This window comes from Petaurus breviceps, unplaced genomic scaffold (assembly GCF_028583685.1).
Source record: "Petaurus breviceps papuanus isolate PSGF00001 unplaced genomic scaffold, PetGlider_PUasm1.0 90603, whole genome shotgun sequence".
Lineage (NCBI taxonomy): Eukaryota > Metazoa > Chordata > Mammalia > Diprotodontia > Petauridae > Petaurus > Petaurus breviceps.
In genome coordinates, this window is record NW_027187284.1 from 542,310 (window position 1) to 560,951 (window position 18,642).

The window sequence follows — 18,642 nt, forward strand, 5'->3', positions numbered from 1 at the left end:
TGAAGTATGATTCTAGGTGCTGGGAATCTCAAGACAAAAATGAAACAGTTCCTACCTCCATTCGCAACACAGTATTCAAAGGATGAACTTTTAGACTTTTGAGCTATACAGAAACATTATTTTATAAAATATGAGAAGCATGATGGCAAGCCCTGGAGGAAGGAAAACCTGCATTCAAGTGTCTTTGATATACCCTAGCTGTGTAACTATACACAAATTACTGAACCATACAGAGCATAAGCTAACTCTAAGACTTCACATTATAGGCAGGTTGCCAATCTGCATATTATTGACTATCCACATTGAATGAAATCACAGATCTGGACACCTTCTGCCTCTCCCCCCTCCCAAATTATAAAATATTTAGTTATAAAACTTTTCTCTTTAGAGCCAATAATTTTCTTCTGAGACCAATTAAAGAGCTAAAAATGACTAAAAATAAATACCCCCAAATACCCCAAAGATAAAGCAACATAAAAAAGACTGTAATCCTAGTAAAATATGATTTTATAAAAGAAGGATAATTTCAATAGTTAGATCTTTCTCTGTATCATGAAGGAGAATAGAGAATTCAAGCAGCCAGGTCAGATAAAGTCCTTATTAAGCCCTGAAAATGCCTTTGTGTTTTTGCTCACATCTTCTCCATTCAGATACTGCTTTGCTCTCCATTGATCCAGACCCCAATGACCTCAAGAAGATTTATTTCCTCCTAAATCTTTCCCCTAAATAGGCTTCCATAATACTCATTCCCTTACTGTGATTTCCCTCAGCCCTTACTTAACCTGCTCTATCTATCTACATGATGACACTTACACATCCTTGCTAATACGTTGCCTTGGAAATGTTCTTTAGTTGCTTACTGTTGTAAATGGGTCTTCCCTTCTTAGCCCCATGGAGAGCAGAGACTTTTTCTTTTTCCTTTTCATTCCTTTTATAGTGTGACAGCTAGGTGATACCAGCAGAACAGATACATTGGACTAGGAATTAGGAATATCTGAGTTTGAATTCTGCCTCGGGCATTTTCTCTCTGTGATCCTAGGCAAGTCTCTTAAACTTCCTTGAGTTTCAGTTTCTTCATCTGTAAAATGGGAATAATAACAGCATCCACTTCACAGGGTTGTTGTCAGGATAAAATGAGAATATATTCAGGGCACTTTGCAGACCGTGACAGGCTAGCTATTAATATAATAATAATAATAATAGCTATATATATACATATAGATATAGATATAATACATGGTTGCCAAGTAAAAATAAATAAAACTGTTATTCTTTTCTATCCTAGTGACAGGAAGACTTTCTGCCTAATGATTTGTAAGGCTTGTCAGAATAATCCTATATTTTTCTCCCATGTGATATTCCTTTTTCACAATTACCCACATTGATAGCTTGCGTTTCTTATTACATAGCACTTGACTTTAGGGAGCTAAGAAGAACCTTACTCAATTCGAGTACAACCAATTCCCATGCCAAAAATATTTCCTGAAGACTGTGCTTTAATAAAGTCTTACCCTGTGTATATCGTTCTGCTGCTGCACCGCGGGATAATCGCCTCCAATAGGTGCCTGCCGGCTTAACTCATCATCTTTCAGTTGGAGCCACACCAAAAGTTCCTGAAGAGAGAGATGCAGACGCTTCCACTGGTCTGAACTCACTTCTAGATGAGATCTGAAAGATATGGTTACATAACATTGAACAGGTGTAACTAGCCCCAGGAATGATCATCTTCTACGTATGCTGGTTGGGCTTGGTATCAGTGCTACATGAACTTAATTATAAAGAGCATGCCCATGATTTGCTTTCCTCAAATTTCTATGCACTTGAAGTTGAGATTTACTGAAAGGCTGGGGGCAGTATAATGGTAACAATGGGCAGGTAGATGGCACCAAGACTCCATTCAACTACCAATTCATTTCTCTTTTTCCCTTTAGAGACAAATTCCTTAAGAAAGTTATTTATTTATGACTAATGTCACCACTGCCTCCTCACCTACTCTCTCCTCAGTCCTGTATAGATGCCTGACAAATCTATTGAATCTGGTTTCTCAAGGGCCAGTAATTACCTATTGAAATAGCTTATTCCCTTGGCTTTTTTCACTGATAATTTTAGAATTTCATTCTTGGCTTCTGAGATATCACACTCTTCTTGTTTTAATTTTTCTTAGCTTCATATTTTCTCCTCTGCTTCCTTTTCCTCTTACCAACACCTTAAGGTAGATATTCAGTAGGGTTTCTGTCATTTTCTTTATTTTCTGTCATTTGGCAATCTTATTCACTCATATGGCTTCATTTATCACCACTACACAGCTACCTCCCTAAGCTATATTTCTAGATCTGATTTCTCTTCCAAGCTCCAGACTTGCATATCCAACTGCCTACGGGACTTCTCCTACCTAGAAATCCCACTGGTATCTAAAACCCCAAAATACTCAAAACAAGGTTTATCTTTTTTTCTTTGACCTCCACCTCCTGATTTCTTTATATCTGTCATTTATACTACCATTAATTTATCCCCCCTTTCAAAAAATTAATGTTATTAAAAAAATAGGTTTCTATAGAAATCTTTTGTTTTTTATTACTTAGACCACTCCTATATTTCTTCCCCTTCACAAAAAGCCATCTTTCATAGGAAAGACTAAAAATGATGTTATTTTGACTCTTCCTAGATTTCTTAAATCTAGTTACCAGCTCCCATTTATCATCTAATAACTTTTGTGTCTATCATTCCTCCAATACCCCTGGATTACAGGCCCTCATTACTATCTGCATGAACTCTTGCAACATATTTTTCTGCCCTTATCTCTTTCAATTTATGCTCCATATATTGGTCAGATCCTCTTTATGAATAGAGGAGATTTGTACACATTACACTTCTGTTCAAAATTCTTCAATAGTTCTCACCTGCTAAGTTCTGTTTCCTTAGACTTATATTCCAAGTCATTTACTATATGGTCAGTAGCCTATATATTCAGCCTTATACTTGATCATCCAGCACCTCACCCCACCCCAGGCACTGTCCTTTCACAAAAGAAACTCAGAGATGAGTTTTGCTGTTGACCATTGAGCTATGTTGTTTTTTGACAGCACCCAACACTCCAATTTTCATCACTGCTACCTCTGTACTGTTATATGCAGTGTTTGGAATGTTTAGCAGGCCATGCACTTTGTCTCCATTCCAATTATAGTTGTATAAGAGTAGGATTGGAGGCCTTGGGAGCTAGTGGATTTCTCATCATTTTATACAGAGGTTGGAAGAACAACCATCAGTCAAAGATACTATAGAGAAAGGATTAATGTTCAGGCACAGTTTGGACTACCTGGCCTCTGAAATCTCTCCTGATGCTTTAATTCTGTCATTTATTGATAAGTTGTGGCTCAGTGTGCTTAAGATACACCTCAAATATTTTACTTGGTAAAATGTCAGCAGGTCAAGTGTGGTATTTTCTAGTGACATCAATGTCAATGAAACAATGAGAGCATTGAAGACATTTTCCATAAGGTTAAGCTTTTGAGGTATTTTTAACACATTTCTGCAAACTCTTGTGTGTTGATTATTTTGTCACAGAAATCCCAGACACTTATAATATTAGATCTGGAAGTCAACAGTCAATAAATGTTGATTAAGCACCTACTATATGCCAGGCACCATACTAAACACTAGTGATACAAAGGTAAAAGAGAGTCACCCCTTTCAAAGAGCTCATAGTCTAATCAAGGAGACAAGATGTAAACAACTATGTAAAGCTTATTTACAAAAAAACTAGCTATGTAACCTCGTGCAGGTTACTTAACCCCGATTGCCCTCCAAAAGGCAAAAAAAAAGCCTATTTATAGGACAAATTGGAAATAATTAACAGAGGGAAGGGATAGAGCTTTAGAGATTATTTAAATTTACAAATTAGGGAGACCCAGAGAGTCTAAGTGACTTTCCAAAGATTAAGGTTTCAGCTAGACCTGTTACTTTTACTGATGATCCTGAAGATGTTGAAATGACGTAAAAGAAACAAAAAATAAGAAAAACACCAGACCAACCCACGTAAATCAGATGTCTGTGGTAGAGATAACCACATTTTGAGAGCACTGAAGGATTTATTCTCAATATATCTGAAATAGGGGTGGATACAAAATTTTTGGGAAAAAATCAAGGATGTTACTACCATCCCTCAAAATGATGAAAAAAATATCAATAACTACCAGCTCATATGCCTACTTTGTCTTTTTTTTACAAATCTTAATGAAAATAACCTATATATGTATTTAGGTCATAGTTGATGAAGTCAAGGGAATAGAATGGGCAGGCTTTTACAAATGAGATCTTCTAATAGACCAGAGCTTTGTCGACATACAATTTGCTAAAAGGTATAGATAAAAATTTTCTCGCTAAGATACTATTCTTAGTATCTACTGGGCATAAAAAAAACTATTTTATTCAGCAGAGTAAAATGCCACAATTTAGACTCTATACAAGACATCTTCTATTACAATGCAAACACCTTTGACGAGTTATAAGCCCCTATTTTATGCCTTGCTTGTTATTAAGAATCATAGACTAATCAAACACATTTATCTCTGTTGTTGCATCTTCAAGGAATTTTGTATAATTTTAATATTTGTATGAGAGTTACCTTGTTGAAGCAAAGTCCTCATGGTGACTTTTCACTTTGCTGAATAAAATAATTTTCTGTACTTCATTCAACCTAAATGGTGTGTCTTTCTGCAGCCTACCATGGTTGCTCTGTACATGGCAGATGCTTAAATGAATGAATAATCAGCTCTCCACAAGCTATGCATTAATCTTCAGTAACCCTTGTAGAACTGAAGGGTCAAAGTGAAATGTGTAGAATACATGGGGCCAATGTTTTATGGAACCTTAGATAGGGCTGTACAAAGAGCTTCTGTAAAATTCCAGAATCTTAAATGTGTTTAGGAAGAGCAACTTCTTAATTGGTCTTTCAAGAATCTGTCAGTACTTGGATACCTAAGTCGTGGTAAAGAAGTGAGAAGATTGTACTGTTTAGGTATCAGCTATGTCTATGCTATGTAGACATTTCCATTTTCATTTTGTAGATGCTTAATTTGAAATACTTTATAAAGCATTCCTAAAATATGAAAAAATGTGCTTAAAGCAAAGCTTACTATACCAAATTAATTTTCCCTTTTCATTTCCATTACAAAAATGGGCACGAATCCCCATAGAAATATCTTGGGCAACAATAGGTAATGAAATCATAATTAAGAATACAAAGAGAAGAATGCTGAGGAAAATAAGGGGCCATAAAAATAAGGAGGAACTATGAGTTAGAACGTCAGGCCAAAAGCAGAAAATCCAGGTCAGATAAGAATGACATTTTTTTAAATGGGCTATCAATTTCAACCTCAAAAATTAAAGTCCTAAGAGGTTCTTTCAAGATGGACTCCACATTTTCCTTCTGCTTTCTTTGCTTCGAACAAGGAAAGCTAAAATTCCTTAGCTATCTTTCCTTGAGAGGTTTATCTTTGCTCTGGATAGTACAATTCAATTCCATTCTGTTCAGCCAGGCACTGTGCTGGGTACTGGGGATTCATAGACAAAAATGAAACAACTTTGATTTTCCTCTCCAAATTAATTCAAAATGGTCCTGTGAATTTCTCAGGTTACCATACAACAGATTTGGTTCTTTCACAATGAATTTCTCAGTCATAGTTTTACTTAGTCTTATTATAAAGAAGCATCAAATTCCCTATTCTTTTAACAGTATATGGAACTGTGACAGTATGCCACCAAGATAAATGCAAAACTTTAGTTTTTTCTTTAAGGAGATGTTTCATATAGCCTTTTAATCAAATTCTGAAGTGATTTGACAAAACCCCCAATGATTATAGATATGGAAATAGAAAAAATTACAAATATTTATACAGATAGACTCCACTTTAATACTGGATGATGCTTTGTGTGTATGTGTCTAGAACTATAAATACAGCAATACACTTTTATATATGACATATGCCTATTTTTTTCATATAAATAGCTATAGTGAATAGTGCATTGGACTGATAGCCATTAAGTTTTGAGTTCACATTCTCCTTCAGATACTTAGTAGTTGTGTGCCTAGTCACTTAGTCTCTGTCTGCTGTATTCTCCTTATCTGTAAAATGGGGATAATAATAGGATCTCTTGAGTTAATACATGTGAAGTGCTCTGCAAACCTTAAAGAGCTATACAAGTGATAACTTTTATTAGTATTATTAACCATAGCCTTTGTGCTTTGGTTTCCTCATCTGTAAAACGAGGAGGTCAAACTTAACCGATTTTAAAGGCTCTTCTATCTCTAAATCTATAATCCTATAAACTGCCATTTTCTAGCCCCCTGCTATTTAAATATCCTTGAAAGTTTCTTATCATGACATATATTTTAACCAGAAGTGAATGGGATAGTGTTGTGTAGATGATATATGATATTCTGCATTTCAACTACATTCAATTCAATATCTTTTTAGGCTTAAAAATCTAATATCTTATAGTTATTTTCCCCAATAATATCCCTTTGAAATTACTTAGTAATAATTATTAAAGTAAATATTTGCTCCAAATTATATATGAAGTTATTAAATTAATTTAAAATCATAATGTTAGAACTTACCCTGCCCCCTCTCCTTTTTTATTTTATTTTTTTTATAGCTTGAAGAAATAAGAGTTGTAGATAGATCAAGAGACTTACTCCAGGTAATACAATAAATGAGAGAAATATCATGTGAATCCAAGTTTTCTGACTCCCACTTACATACTATTTCTGTTATATCAATTTGACTATTTATAAAAGTTCTTGAATTTTTGAGTCCAGTTGGAGACATTGAATAGGTACACTATAGGTACACTAATATGCACTAGAAATAGCTCAGACATTTTTAACACATGCAAATTAGAACAATGCAAAGGATGTCATAGGAAAATGACAACTGGAGCAAATTCTTCGTGTATCAATCTGGGGAGGTTTCCTGGAGAACATCCATTTTGGATGATATTTCATATATATACACACACATATACATATCTCTCCATCTAGGCATAATATACATGCATGTAGACATACATGCATGCAGATATATACAGTATTCCAAGACAGTGTTTGTTTTAAGCTATTCAAATTTACATATGTATATGTGTGTGCAAATACATACATATAGACATGTTGCAAGGAAGGCATTGTTGGTTTCAGAAATGCTATTTGTAAGTAATACAGAAATGAAAGTGGATGATTAGTGAACAAGGAAGACAGGTGGTAGTTTTAAGCATATCTCCTTGCTTGGCTAGATCTGAAAATTCACATTGATAGTTGGCTAGGTGGTGCAGTGAATAGAACACTGGCCTTGGAGTCAGGAGGACCTGAGTTCAAATATGGCCTCAGACACATAACACAAAACTAGCCGTGTGATCTTGGGCAAGTCACTTAATCCCAATTGCCCTACCTTCCCCCCTCCAAAAAAACAAACAAACCAAAAAAAGAAAGTTCATGTTGGGAAGCATCTGTCATCAGACGTGTTGACAAGTACATATGTATAAGAAAAGGGGTGGGGGAAAGGATGAATGGGTGAGAAGGTTCAATTGTTAGTAAACAAAAAATTGATATATAGGCAATTGGGAGACAACCCTGGTTTTTTGAGTGAAAGACTGACATAAAGAAAGACATAAAAATGGAAGATTCGTCTTGCAGTCTATTGATGAACTGAAATGGAAAACAATCTAGGTAGGGATAATAGCTAAGCTGTTGGTGATGGAAACTAAGGAAGTGATGGCTGGAGAAATAGAAAAGAAGGAAGATGGTTAAGTTGAAGGCAACCTTGAGAACAATTCAGTGACAACTTGTGGAGGATTGAGAATACCTCCTCTTATGAGCCAATAAAAAAACAAAACTAGAAAATATTTGGGTTCAGATATTGAGTATTTGAGCTCACTGAGAGGCAATTTTGGAGTTAAAACGTGTGATTTGAGAAAAAGCTGAGAAGAACTAACCTATGAAAATTAAATATTATCTACTACTATTATCTCTTGAAATAGAAAATTTCAAACTCTCAAAATGCTTTCTCCATAAAGCAATGCAATTTTGAACAGGGAATAATATCATAGATTTTTCAAGCATGGGCACATTTTTTTCCAGGTGATTTTTCAACTTGTAGTAATTTTCACTCTATATAATAACTAAGATAGAGAAATATTCTATTTGCAACGAAAGTTGATAAGCACTGCTCATGTTTTTGCATCCTTTCCCAGTGTTTTTCAATCTTACCATTTTACCACTTCTACTCTGCCTCCCTCCTCTGAATACCACCAATCCCTAGGAAGTACCTAAGAGACTCATTTCAACCAAATGTTAGAGACTAGATAAACTTGCTTGTTTTGATGGGAAGGATTATTTCTTTTTATCATAAATGGTTGCTTATAAAACCTATTGCCTATATTATCACAGAGACTTCTTTAAAGACTCAAACCACTGACTTGAATGTTTTATTCTAGACTGGGTAACACAAGTAATAACCTAAATTATGACTTTCTGGGTGATTAATGAAAGCAGAAATTAATCACTGTGGCTGGCATGAGGGAAATCTTAGCAATTGAATTGCCTGTATTTTGACTGATGTACTGTTTTGTCTTTTTTCAATCCTTTCTTTATTTCATCAAGTTCACAGGAAGCAAAGAAAAGGCATCTGAGGAGAGCCATCTCAGAATAATGCTTTGAAGAGCTACATCCCCTTTCTTTTGCTTGCCCACAAAAAAGTACAAAATCTTTCTTTTCTCTACTTTACCTACCAATATCTTTTCAGTCTCACATCTTTCATTTATTTTTAATGATAGGTGTTATGAAGGAGCTTTTTGTCATTATACACACTGACCTTCCTCAGGGCTTGTGCTACAGAAAGCTAATATTTCATACATTACTTTGAGGACACTGCTCCCTATTGCTGCCCTCTGACCTACCACCAACAACATGGGTGTAAAACTAACGAACAAAAAAGCAAGGTGAAATGAATGCCTCAGATTTCACACTCGGAGAGACATAGCAGGTAGGGCAAACTTCCAGGATGAACTTTCACAATTGTCAGGAGGCAGAGATGGGGGATGAGCAGCATGGTGTCCTTGGAAAAGTACTCCCTTATCCAACTTTGCCTTATAAACCCAATTCTTTCTTGTTTGGATTTGAGCATGACTAAAACTGTAGAAGTTATCTTTAACTATCTCATACCTAATGGTACACCCTTGTCCCTCATCAACCTAGGAGAATTAGGAAAGTAAAAAGATGACAAAATGTAGTGTGAGAGAAAGCTCAAACAATGAGAGGATAGGAAATGGTGCCTCTACCCTCAGCAATGTCAAGAGTGAATTGGTGACCTTGCGTTTTAGACTTCATCTCAGTAGCTCTTAGCTATTTATCAAAATGACTATAATGAGAACTGAACCCTTTGCAAATCATAGGGATGCTGCAATTGAGAATTTCATTTCTCTTAAAGAGAATGGCATGCAAAAGGTATTATGACATCAAGTAAAGGCATACCATTTTGTTATCTCCTATAGTCTTTCACTAAATACTTGGAACTCATATCCTTAAAAGGATACCCTCTATATTACAAATCTAACAGTGGTTGATATATAAGGAATGCCACCAGAATCCCCAGTCTAATTATATGTTAATTCCATTGCTTTTTATATAACCCTCTGATAAGCCAAGAGGCATCTCTAGAAAATTAGAATACTGTGCTCCCAATTTAAATGTACTAACGTCTTAATATGCATCTCTCTTGTGGTTATAAAACATCACCATTTTAATCTAATCTGAAACCTCAACTATCATCTCCATACCAAGCAAATGAATGATTCATTTATTCAAAATAATATGAATCATTCTGAAATTCTATGATTTACATAAGCAGATATAAAATTAGGTTCTTGTACTGGGAAAATGGGGGGTAATTTTGCCATTTAAAAAAATCCATTCTGGGATTTCTCTTGATATATTCCTACCTAATGTTGAGAGACTTTTTCCTCAGCTCACTCCACTTGAAGTTCATGTTATCCAAGCGTCTTTGCAGTAAGACAGCATCGTCAGAACCTTCTAAAGACCTCAGAATTTTCTGGCCATTTTCATCCAGGTTGTGGAAGATATCTGTGTGAGCTTCAATTTCTCCCTGGAGATCCTGTATAAAAAATGATGGACAGAGAAAACAACTAGAATTACTTTTAGAAAGAAGAAGATAAAGAAAAAAAGCAAGCGAGAAGCTAAAATATTGACAAGCTGAATAACTGGAATTTAAAAATAAGATTTAAAGATTATAACTGGGCAATTGACAGGAAAAACAACTTAAAACCCACACTTACAAAACTCAAACTTATTAGTGCATGTACTGTTTCTTCATTTTGGTTAAATGGATTAGTATAATGAATTTTATTAAGTAGCGATTGCAAATTGGTAACATCACATTGAAGTAAAAGTTAATAAATTCACAAAAACTTTTTTTTAAACTTATTAATTTCAGAAGATGCCTTTTCCTTCTCAAGATGAAACAGACTGTTTTCAACATTTTAAAAGAAACTAATTCCCCTATAAAGTAAAGTACCTTACAAAACCACAGGTTTTATTACTGTGGTTGGTTTTGTTTTCCAATGAAAATAAGAACCTCATTGGTTCTCTTGATAAAACACCTATTATCATTGTTCTACTAATGCCAATGATGTAAAAGGATTTGTAACAGCAGCATATATTTTACAATTCACATTCATTTCACCTTTGCATCATAAGCTTTTGTTTATCAATAAGGTTTTCAGTCAATGAGACTATTGTATTTTTTTCCTTTGGCAGGTGAAAAGTTCAGAGAGCCCTTAGAAGATCCATGCATCCAATCACTCTTGTATACATAGATCAAGACATTCATCATCATAGTAGGATCTGACCTTTACATGGTATGTCTTCCTGTGTAACATTTTCAGCTTGAACCGGGGACTACAACATTGATCCTGCTGCATAGCAATCCCGAGGAAACTAAGCTACTGAAACAGTCCTGCTTTAAAATGCCAACTTTGCTTACATTCTGTTGACAGAATGAATTTCAGAGCACAGGCCTCAACAGTCAATAATCATAAACAAGCACTTTGTGCTCTGGTGAGATGGTAGCCAGGCCTTTGGATGTGGGAGGGACCATGAAGAGAGGAGGGTTAGAATCTGCAACTGACAGTTTGTAATAAACAGCCAACTTTCCTTATCATTTTGTCATTATAAGCCAGAGACATTATAAATTCATTTTATATGTGTTTCCCTCCTTGTTTCTAGCTGAACAGCTGCTGCCAAAAGAACATTCTTCAGAGAGCTGCCGGGGACCAGCATTCCTTTCTGCCTACACAATGAATGGAGGCTTTGTATATTATCTGACTTGCTCTTAGACATTTGTATGCTTGTGTTCAACAAGTTTAAAAATTCATTCTGAAACGACTAACAATCAAATTGATCTCTGTAACTAGAAGAATTACCATTCCCCTACCCCCCACCCCCTTTCAAAAATGGAAATGAATCACTCTTCTAAAGAATGGGAAAAGGTGGTAGTAACACTCTGGTAGTGATTCCAAAGAACTAGGTCGGGTTTTCAGTAATAGTCTTTACCCCTAGAATTGTGAATGTTGCAGAAGTGAGGTGGAAGGACAATGAATATCTTCTGTCACTATTTCTGGCAGCCAAAGCATCATTGATTGACTCTTTTAGAAATGCTGTCCCATTCTCTTTGGCTAGAAGACAGAATGGAGATATGGAATGGACTCTATCAGAGAATTTAAGAATGGAAAGAATAACATAAATGGAATTGTATCTGTCTCTGTCCCATCAAATACATGTTTGCTTTAAAAGCCAATAAACTGATTGATACTAACACCTAGTGTGAAACAAGTTGAATTCTGCTGTTAGAGCACACATTTGATGATGTAGCTGCTTCATTTAAACAAAGGTCAATTTAAAACAAAACAAAACAAAGGAGCACTAGAATTTTCTTTGTTCCATCTTAAAAAAAATCAACAACAAAAAATATCATCACCACCAACCAAAAATCCAAGAAACAGTGGAATGAGGAGCTGAATAATTTAGATCAAAACTCCCTAAAGAATCAATAGCCAGGGAACAGCAAATTACAGCCGTGCCTGGCCTGCCACCTGTTTTTACATTATTCTTAGGTAAGGAGTTACATAAACCCCTAGATTAGAACCATGTTTTCCAGATACCTCAACTGCACTTTGCAGTGAACACTTTGGCGATTTTTATAATGTCTTGATCTTATTCTGTTTAATGCCTATTTCTTAGGAGCTACTTAATAATTCATAAGTTATGAATATATTTTGGAGATCCCCTCCACTAAAGATCTATTCCCACACCTCATCACAGTGTGGAGATGAACTTCATTCTCTTAAGGTACAAATCTGGAAATTCTCTAAGTATGACCTAGATAGAGACAGATGGTTGGCTAACCTAAATTCAGAAAGGCTCATCACCAGAACATTGTACACCAGGTAATCTATTACTTAGTCATATTGGTTCATTAAATTATCCACACAGATGTGGAATGGATCCCTACACATTGAATAAATCACAAAAAACTAAAGTATAAATTTCAGTGATGAAAATCAAAACTTTTGGATGTCCTGCCTTCATTAATTAGAACTGTTGACATACATATGCAAATAATTGTATTTTTGTATTTCATAAGCATTTATAAATTCTATGCTTTGCATTTCCCAGTAGGGTCCAAGCCTTAAATGAAAAAATATAGAGTCTCTTTACTTATGCTAAAAATAGATAGGTCTTCTGAATAGAATTATAAAAAAAGATAATTCATAAATTTTCATAAATCTGTTCTTCCCTAAAGATATATACATAAATCATTTATTCTTCTGCTTACTATACATATTATATTTCATTCATTCATTCTTCTATTCATTCATGTTTGTGGGTACGTATATATATAGGTATATATACAGATACATATTTCATTTATTCTTCCATTCACTAGACTTTTATTATGCTTCTACTGTGTTATAGTTCTTGGAGATATGTAAAAAATGAAACAGTGATTTCCTTTAGGGTAGCTTATAATATATTGGGGAGGGGGAACAACATATACACAGAAAAGTAAAGACAAAATACATTCAAGATAGTAAGTAATTTTGGGGGAGAAAGGGAGGTTTCTGCAACTAGGAGATCATCATAGAATTACTATAGGAAGTGGCATTTGAACAGGGCTTTGAAGGAAGCTGGGCACTCTACACCGTGGAGAGCAAGAAGGGAGCGGATTCTAGGTATGAGGGACAGGAGATGGAATGTTGCCTACAGAGAAGAGAGCAAGTAGGATGATTTGAATGGAACCCAGAGTATATGAAGGATCATAATGTATTATAGACCTGGAAAAGTAGGTCAGAGGCAGAAGGTGAAAAGCTTTAAATGCCAAATGGAGGAATTAGTGGAACATCTTGAGCAGGGGAATGATTTTGTCAGACCTGTGCTTCAGGAACATCAGTTTGGAAACTTTGAAGAACTGTAGTAGGACATGAGCATCTTCACAGGGATTAATTAGAAAAGTATCAAAATAATCTAGACAAGAGATGATGAAATACTGAATGAGACTGAGGGAAGTGGAGGAAGAGGATAGATGCAAGAAATGTTGCAGAGGATGAGCTGGTAAGATTTGGCAACTGATTAGATGATAGGGTTGAGGAAAAAAGAATAATTGGAGATAACTCAGGGATGGTAAATTCATGTGACTAGAAGGTTGGTGGTGCAGTTAAAAAATAAGAGTGTTTAAAATAATAGAGGCTTTGGAAGAATAGGTAAAGAATTCCATTTTGGACATAATGAACTTGAGATGTCTATGAAGTATCCAATTAGACATGCCCAAAAGGCAGTTCAGTACTCCTAATCTGTGACTTCACCCAACACGAAATGAAGGCATATTCAACAAGATAAAGAGTGTGAGAAAAGAGAACCTAACACCTATCTTTAGAGGCCAGGTTCTCTGAGAATCAAATCCAGTCCTATTACATGCCTGGGTCCAGGGCAGAGGGATATCTTACAGACAAGAAACAGTCTGTAGCTCAGCCACTGTAGGGCCAACTTTGTTGTTATTTAGTTGTTTTCAATCATGTCCAACTCTTTGTGGCTCCTTTCTTGGGGTTTTCTTGGCAAAGATACTGGAGTGGTTTATTTACTTCTCCAGCTCATTTTACAGATGAAATTGAGGGAAACAGAGTTAAGACTTACCCAGGGTCACTTGAACTCAGGATGATGATTCTTCCAAGCACTCCATCCACTGAATCACCTAGGTGTCTGAGAGAATAATTAAACTAGCTCAAAGTCATGCTGCCAGCTAAACCCAGAGGCACTACTGGAACACAGCTTAGCTTTTAGGAATGGTAGCATGAGTCACTGGGAAGAGCCAGTCAGAGAATCACTATTCCTCATCATTAGGCCAGATTTAAACTCAGGAAGATGGGTCTTCCTGACTCTAGACACAGCACTCTATCCACCATAGCACTTGGCTGCCCAGTTAGGCTTCTTCAATATTATACAATAACTATATAGGAAATAGGAGAAAGGGATGACATGATTTCTATCTTAGGGTCTTTGTAGACTTGTTGAGGAGATAAGATACCCAGAACAATTGTAGAAGCATATGATCATGTGTTAAGTTGTATGTATAAACTGTAGGTATAATAATATGAATTAGCAGGAGAGATTCATGTTGACTTTGGGAAAGTCTTTGTAGAGGTTACTGTTCTTGTACTGGATTTTAAAGTATGGGCAGGATTTGAATAGGTTGAGAGAAAAGAGGACACAAGTTAAGAAAGACACAAAGGTGGAAATAATCTTGGCTAGTGTGGGACGCAGACTACCATCCTAATTAGAATAAAGGGAGGGTCACTTAGTAAGATGAAGATATTCCTATTCCAATTCAAAAGTAAGAAGGGGTGCTACTATATACATATATATATAATATATATATATGTATATATATGTAGATACATAGATCTTCCAAGATCCAAAAGATCTTCCATCTTCCAAGATATCTCAGTCTTACAGGGCTGGCTTGCAGTCTCCAGTGGGTCAAATACATAAACATTTAAAGACTGGAAACTATGCTGAAAGGATCAGTCCTGAAGCCCCCATCTTTCTGGCTGCCGTGATGGACTATTTGATAGCAGAGATACTGGAGCTGTCTGGTAATGTTGCTCAGGCAAACAAAAGAGTCCAGATCACCCCTCGGCATATCCAGCTAGCCCTTCAAGATGATGAGCAACTTCACAAGCTCTTGGCTGCTGCGACAATTCCTCCAGGTGGGGTGAAGCCCTACATTCATTTCCAACTGCTTTCCCGGAAGACTCCTTAAGATCCACCAGATGGGAAACCCTTTTCCATCCAAAAGGCCTAGCTGTTTTCCAGAGAAAAGAAGAGGGGACCCTAGAACTTTTGTCTTCACACATATATTGCTTGCTCTAAAGTAGAATTCAGTTTGCTTGGAATGATTGATAAGTGATTAGGTGATAATTTTGGTTTTTAATTATTTAATGTCATATTTGTAGGAATGCACTATAATAAAAATATTTGCTGCTTTAAAAAAAATTGGATCTTATCCATCTTTTTTTTTAATTAACTTACACCATGTTTAACACAGAAAATGAAAATCCCTTTAACAGCAGAACATGTTTCAAGTATGAAACTGCATTACAATGAAAAAGTCGCATCAGAGCACAGGGCCCCTAGCCCCCTCCCCTCTGTCTGGGGCTCCAGGAGTGATGCCATTGCTTTTAGAACCCATACGGCTTGATGCCGTACATCTTGAAGAACACCATTAGGATGAGGGCCCAGAGGCCCAGAATGAAGCCTCCTGGCGGGTGCCACTCCTTTGGCTTGGGTTTCTGGTGAATTATCTGAGCCACAGGAAGCTGTTCAGCGTAATTGAGGGGTTCTGTTAGCTCTTCGTCCTTTTGGCATTTGAGGTGACCCAGTGCGCTCAAATCAGGCTTCAGAGAAACAGTCTCCATCGTGATCTTCACCTTCTTCACACTTCCAAAGAAATCAGTTATTAACACATTTTGAGGATTTCTCTGAAAAAGACCTGTCTGATGTCCAGGAGTTGAAACACAAACTTTTGGGACACACCTGAAATTTACATGCCTCCCAGGATAGAAATACATATATATGTGTGTGTATATATATATATATATATATATATATATATATATATATATACACACACACATAGATATCTATAGATAAATAGATATATAGTTTATTTTCTTTTTTGAAAAGCCATTTGTAAATGGAACATCCAAGAAAATTAATAAGAATATAAATAAAGGATTGAGTAGAATTTATAATAGAGTTATATATTAAACAGAATTATTTACATTGTCTATGGATAATGAGTCAACCAGGGAAGAATAAAAGAAAGAAATTATGGAAGAAGAAACAAAAAGGTAATCAGGAAGAAAAAAGATCTAAAACAAATACTGAATAATTTTCATCTACATTTAAATAATTGTTAGTAACACTATTATCAACATCATAGACAATGTAAGTTCTCTGACCTTGCCCCTACCTGCCTTTCTACAAATATGTAGTATGCATATACATATACAAATATGTGTATATACATACACATACATTTATTTATACATGTATATACACATACATATTGGCAAAAGCTTCTTATTTTGAAACTCCTCTCTTTGACAACTCTACATATAATGACAATATCTGAGAAGCAATAAGAAGCCAAAAAGTCATATAAACAGCCAAAATAGATGAAACAAAGGCAAAATATTAAAGATTTATGCTTTAGGAAGAAGAGTAAATACTTAGGTTCTCAGAATCTATTCACCTTTACTATAGAAACAATTCTAACAAACATACATAATCTGATTTCTAAGCAGGGAGGTGACCCTGGGTTCATAACCTTGCTGGTGGAGTCAGCAGTCAAATGAACAGTCTCTTTTCTGTATTTATTTTATCCATATTCTGATATCTCATTAGTTAGAATAAGAGGTTCTCTGCCTATTATCTATGCACACTAAAAACAGACATTTGTCAAATACCAATAATGTATCCATGACTGCTCTAGATATCCATAAAGAACACAGAAATAGTAGATGAAGCTTAATGCCTGCCATGAGGGGACCCAGATATTATCTAGTTTAACTCTTTCACTTATCAGCTGAGGAAACTGGGGTCCAGGTAGGGGATGTCTAAAGATCCCTAGAAGAGGAGCTGAAATTCAAACCTGGGACCTCTAACTTCAAATTTAACACCTTTTTTTTTTTTAACTACACCATAGCTAGTCTCTTTTAGGAGACCAGAGAGGAAATCACTAATGTACACACAGGTCCTCAGCAAAGACAAAGTAGAAGGAGCGATTAAAAAGGTATTAATCAAAAGCATGAGACAGTGGTACTTTGACCCTGATCTTGAAACAAAATTCATTCATAGTCTGAGACAGAAGGCAAGATGATGTTTTATTTTATTTACTTCTTTATTTTTATTTTATGAAAGTAAAATCACTTTAATCCTTTTTAATAAATGTTTTATTCATTTTAAACTTAAATACAAAATGAGAAAAGAAAAATAAAGAACATTTCCATGTACACAGCAGAACATAAGAGAGGATTCAGTATAAAACAATAAATTTTGTTTACAAGGAAACCATTGTTTTCAAAGCTACTCGGCTTTTCCTTGTGTCCCTGTAGGTTTTCTTTTGTTCTCTGTTGTGCACTTTTTACTTTATTTTTTCCCTTCCTTCCCCCTCAAGAAGGCTACAATTAAAGACCCACTCATATATACACATACACACTCATACACATATATGTAAGACTGTAGTATGCTTATTTCCACCTGTTATCTCTTTCTCTGGAGATGGAATCTTTTTTCCATAGATGCAAGTCTTTCCATGTTTTTCCTTATCAGCCAGCTCACCATTTCCTACACCACAGCAGTATTTCAATACAACACACTCTGAGAGATTGTCTATGAAAGTTTCCCCCACAATTTTCTGTACTGCTTCTATTCTTGACTACATAGATTTTTATTTATACAAGAAAATTTTAATTTAAAATAACTGAAATTACCCACCTTACACTTTAACAATGTGTATTATATAAATAATATAGTTTAACGTCTGATTCTGCTGAATCTCCTTCCTTTAGATTTTTTGTATCCTGGTTTCTTTGGAATTCCTGACCTTTTGTTCTTCCAAATGAGATTTGTTATTATTTTTTCTAACTCAATAAGATAATTTTTTAGTACTTAATTGGGTTGGCATTGAATAAATAGATTAGTTAGATAAAACTGCCATTTTTTATTATATTGGCCTTACCTACCCATGACAATAACTATCAGTCCAATTATTTAAATCGGACTTGATTTGTATAAAAAGTATTTTATTCTTATGCTCTTATAATTTCTGTATATGTTTTGGCAGGCAAGTTGATATTTTAGAAAAGACAAGGGAGAACAGAGAAGCAGAGATGGAAAAAGTAATAAGAATCTACAAGTAAGAGTTGCTGAGTGATTTTGGGTTTAGGAAAGAGGTGAAATTAAGGATGAGATGTTCTTGGAATGATATATCATAGACAGTGGATGGATGACCT

At 35.3% G+C, this 18,642-nt stretch overlaps 1 protein-coding gene and 1 long non-coding RNA gene across 12 annotated transcripts in view; one reads left to right on the forward strand and one right to left on the reverse strand.

Moving 5' to 3' along the window:
- Positions 1-11,885, forward strand: part of LOC138142779 (uncharacterized) — a 26,671-nt gene extending 14,786 nt beyond the window's left edge. Inside the window, exons 2-3 of the long non-coding RNA XR_011163538.1 lie at positions 10,829-10,929; positions 11,297-11,885. This is a non-coding gene — a long non-coding RNA (uncharacterized lncRNA). The remainder of the gene's footprint in view (positions 1-10,828; positions 10,930-11,296) is intronic.
- Positions 1-18,642, reverse strand: part of DMD (dystrophin) — a 2,504,498-nt gene that overhangs the window by 405,710 nt on the left and 2,080,146 nt on the right. For 10 of the 11 annotated variants that reach the window (XM_069063824.1, XM_069063827.1, XM_069063826.1 and 7 more), the window contains 2 exons: positions 9,994-10,166; positions 1,512-1,668 (listed from right to left, as the gene is read on the reverse strand). In XM_069063824.1, coding sequence (XP_068919925.1) covers positions 1,512-1,668; positions 9,994-10,166 — 330 coding nt within the window. Of the gene's footprint in view, positions 1-1,511; positions 1,669-9,993; positions 10,167-10,920; positions 11,129-18,642 lie in introns of those variants that run through there. The other variant, XM_069063834.1, reaches the window with a different exon arrangement.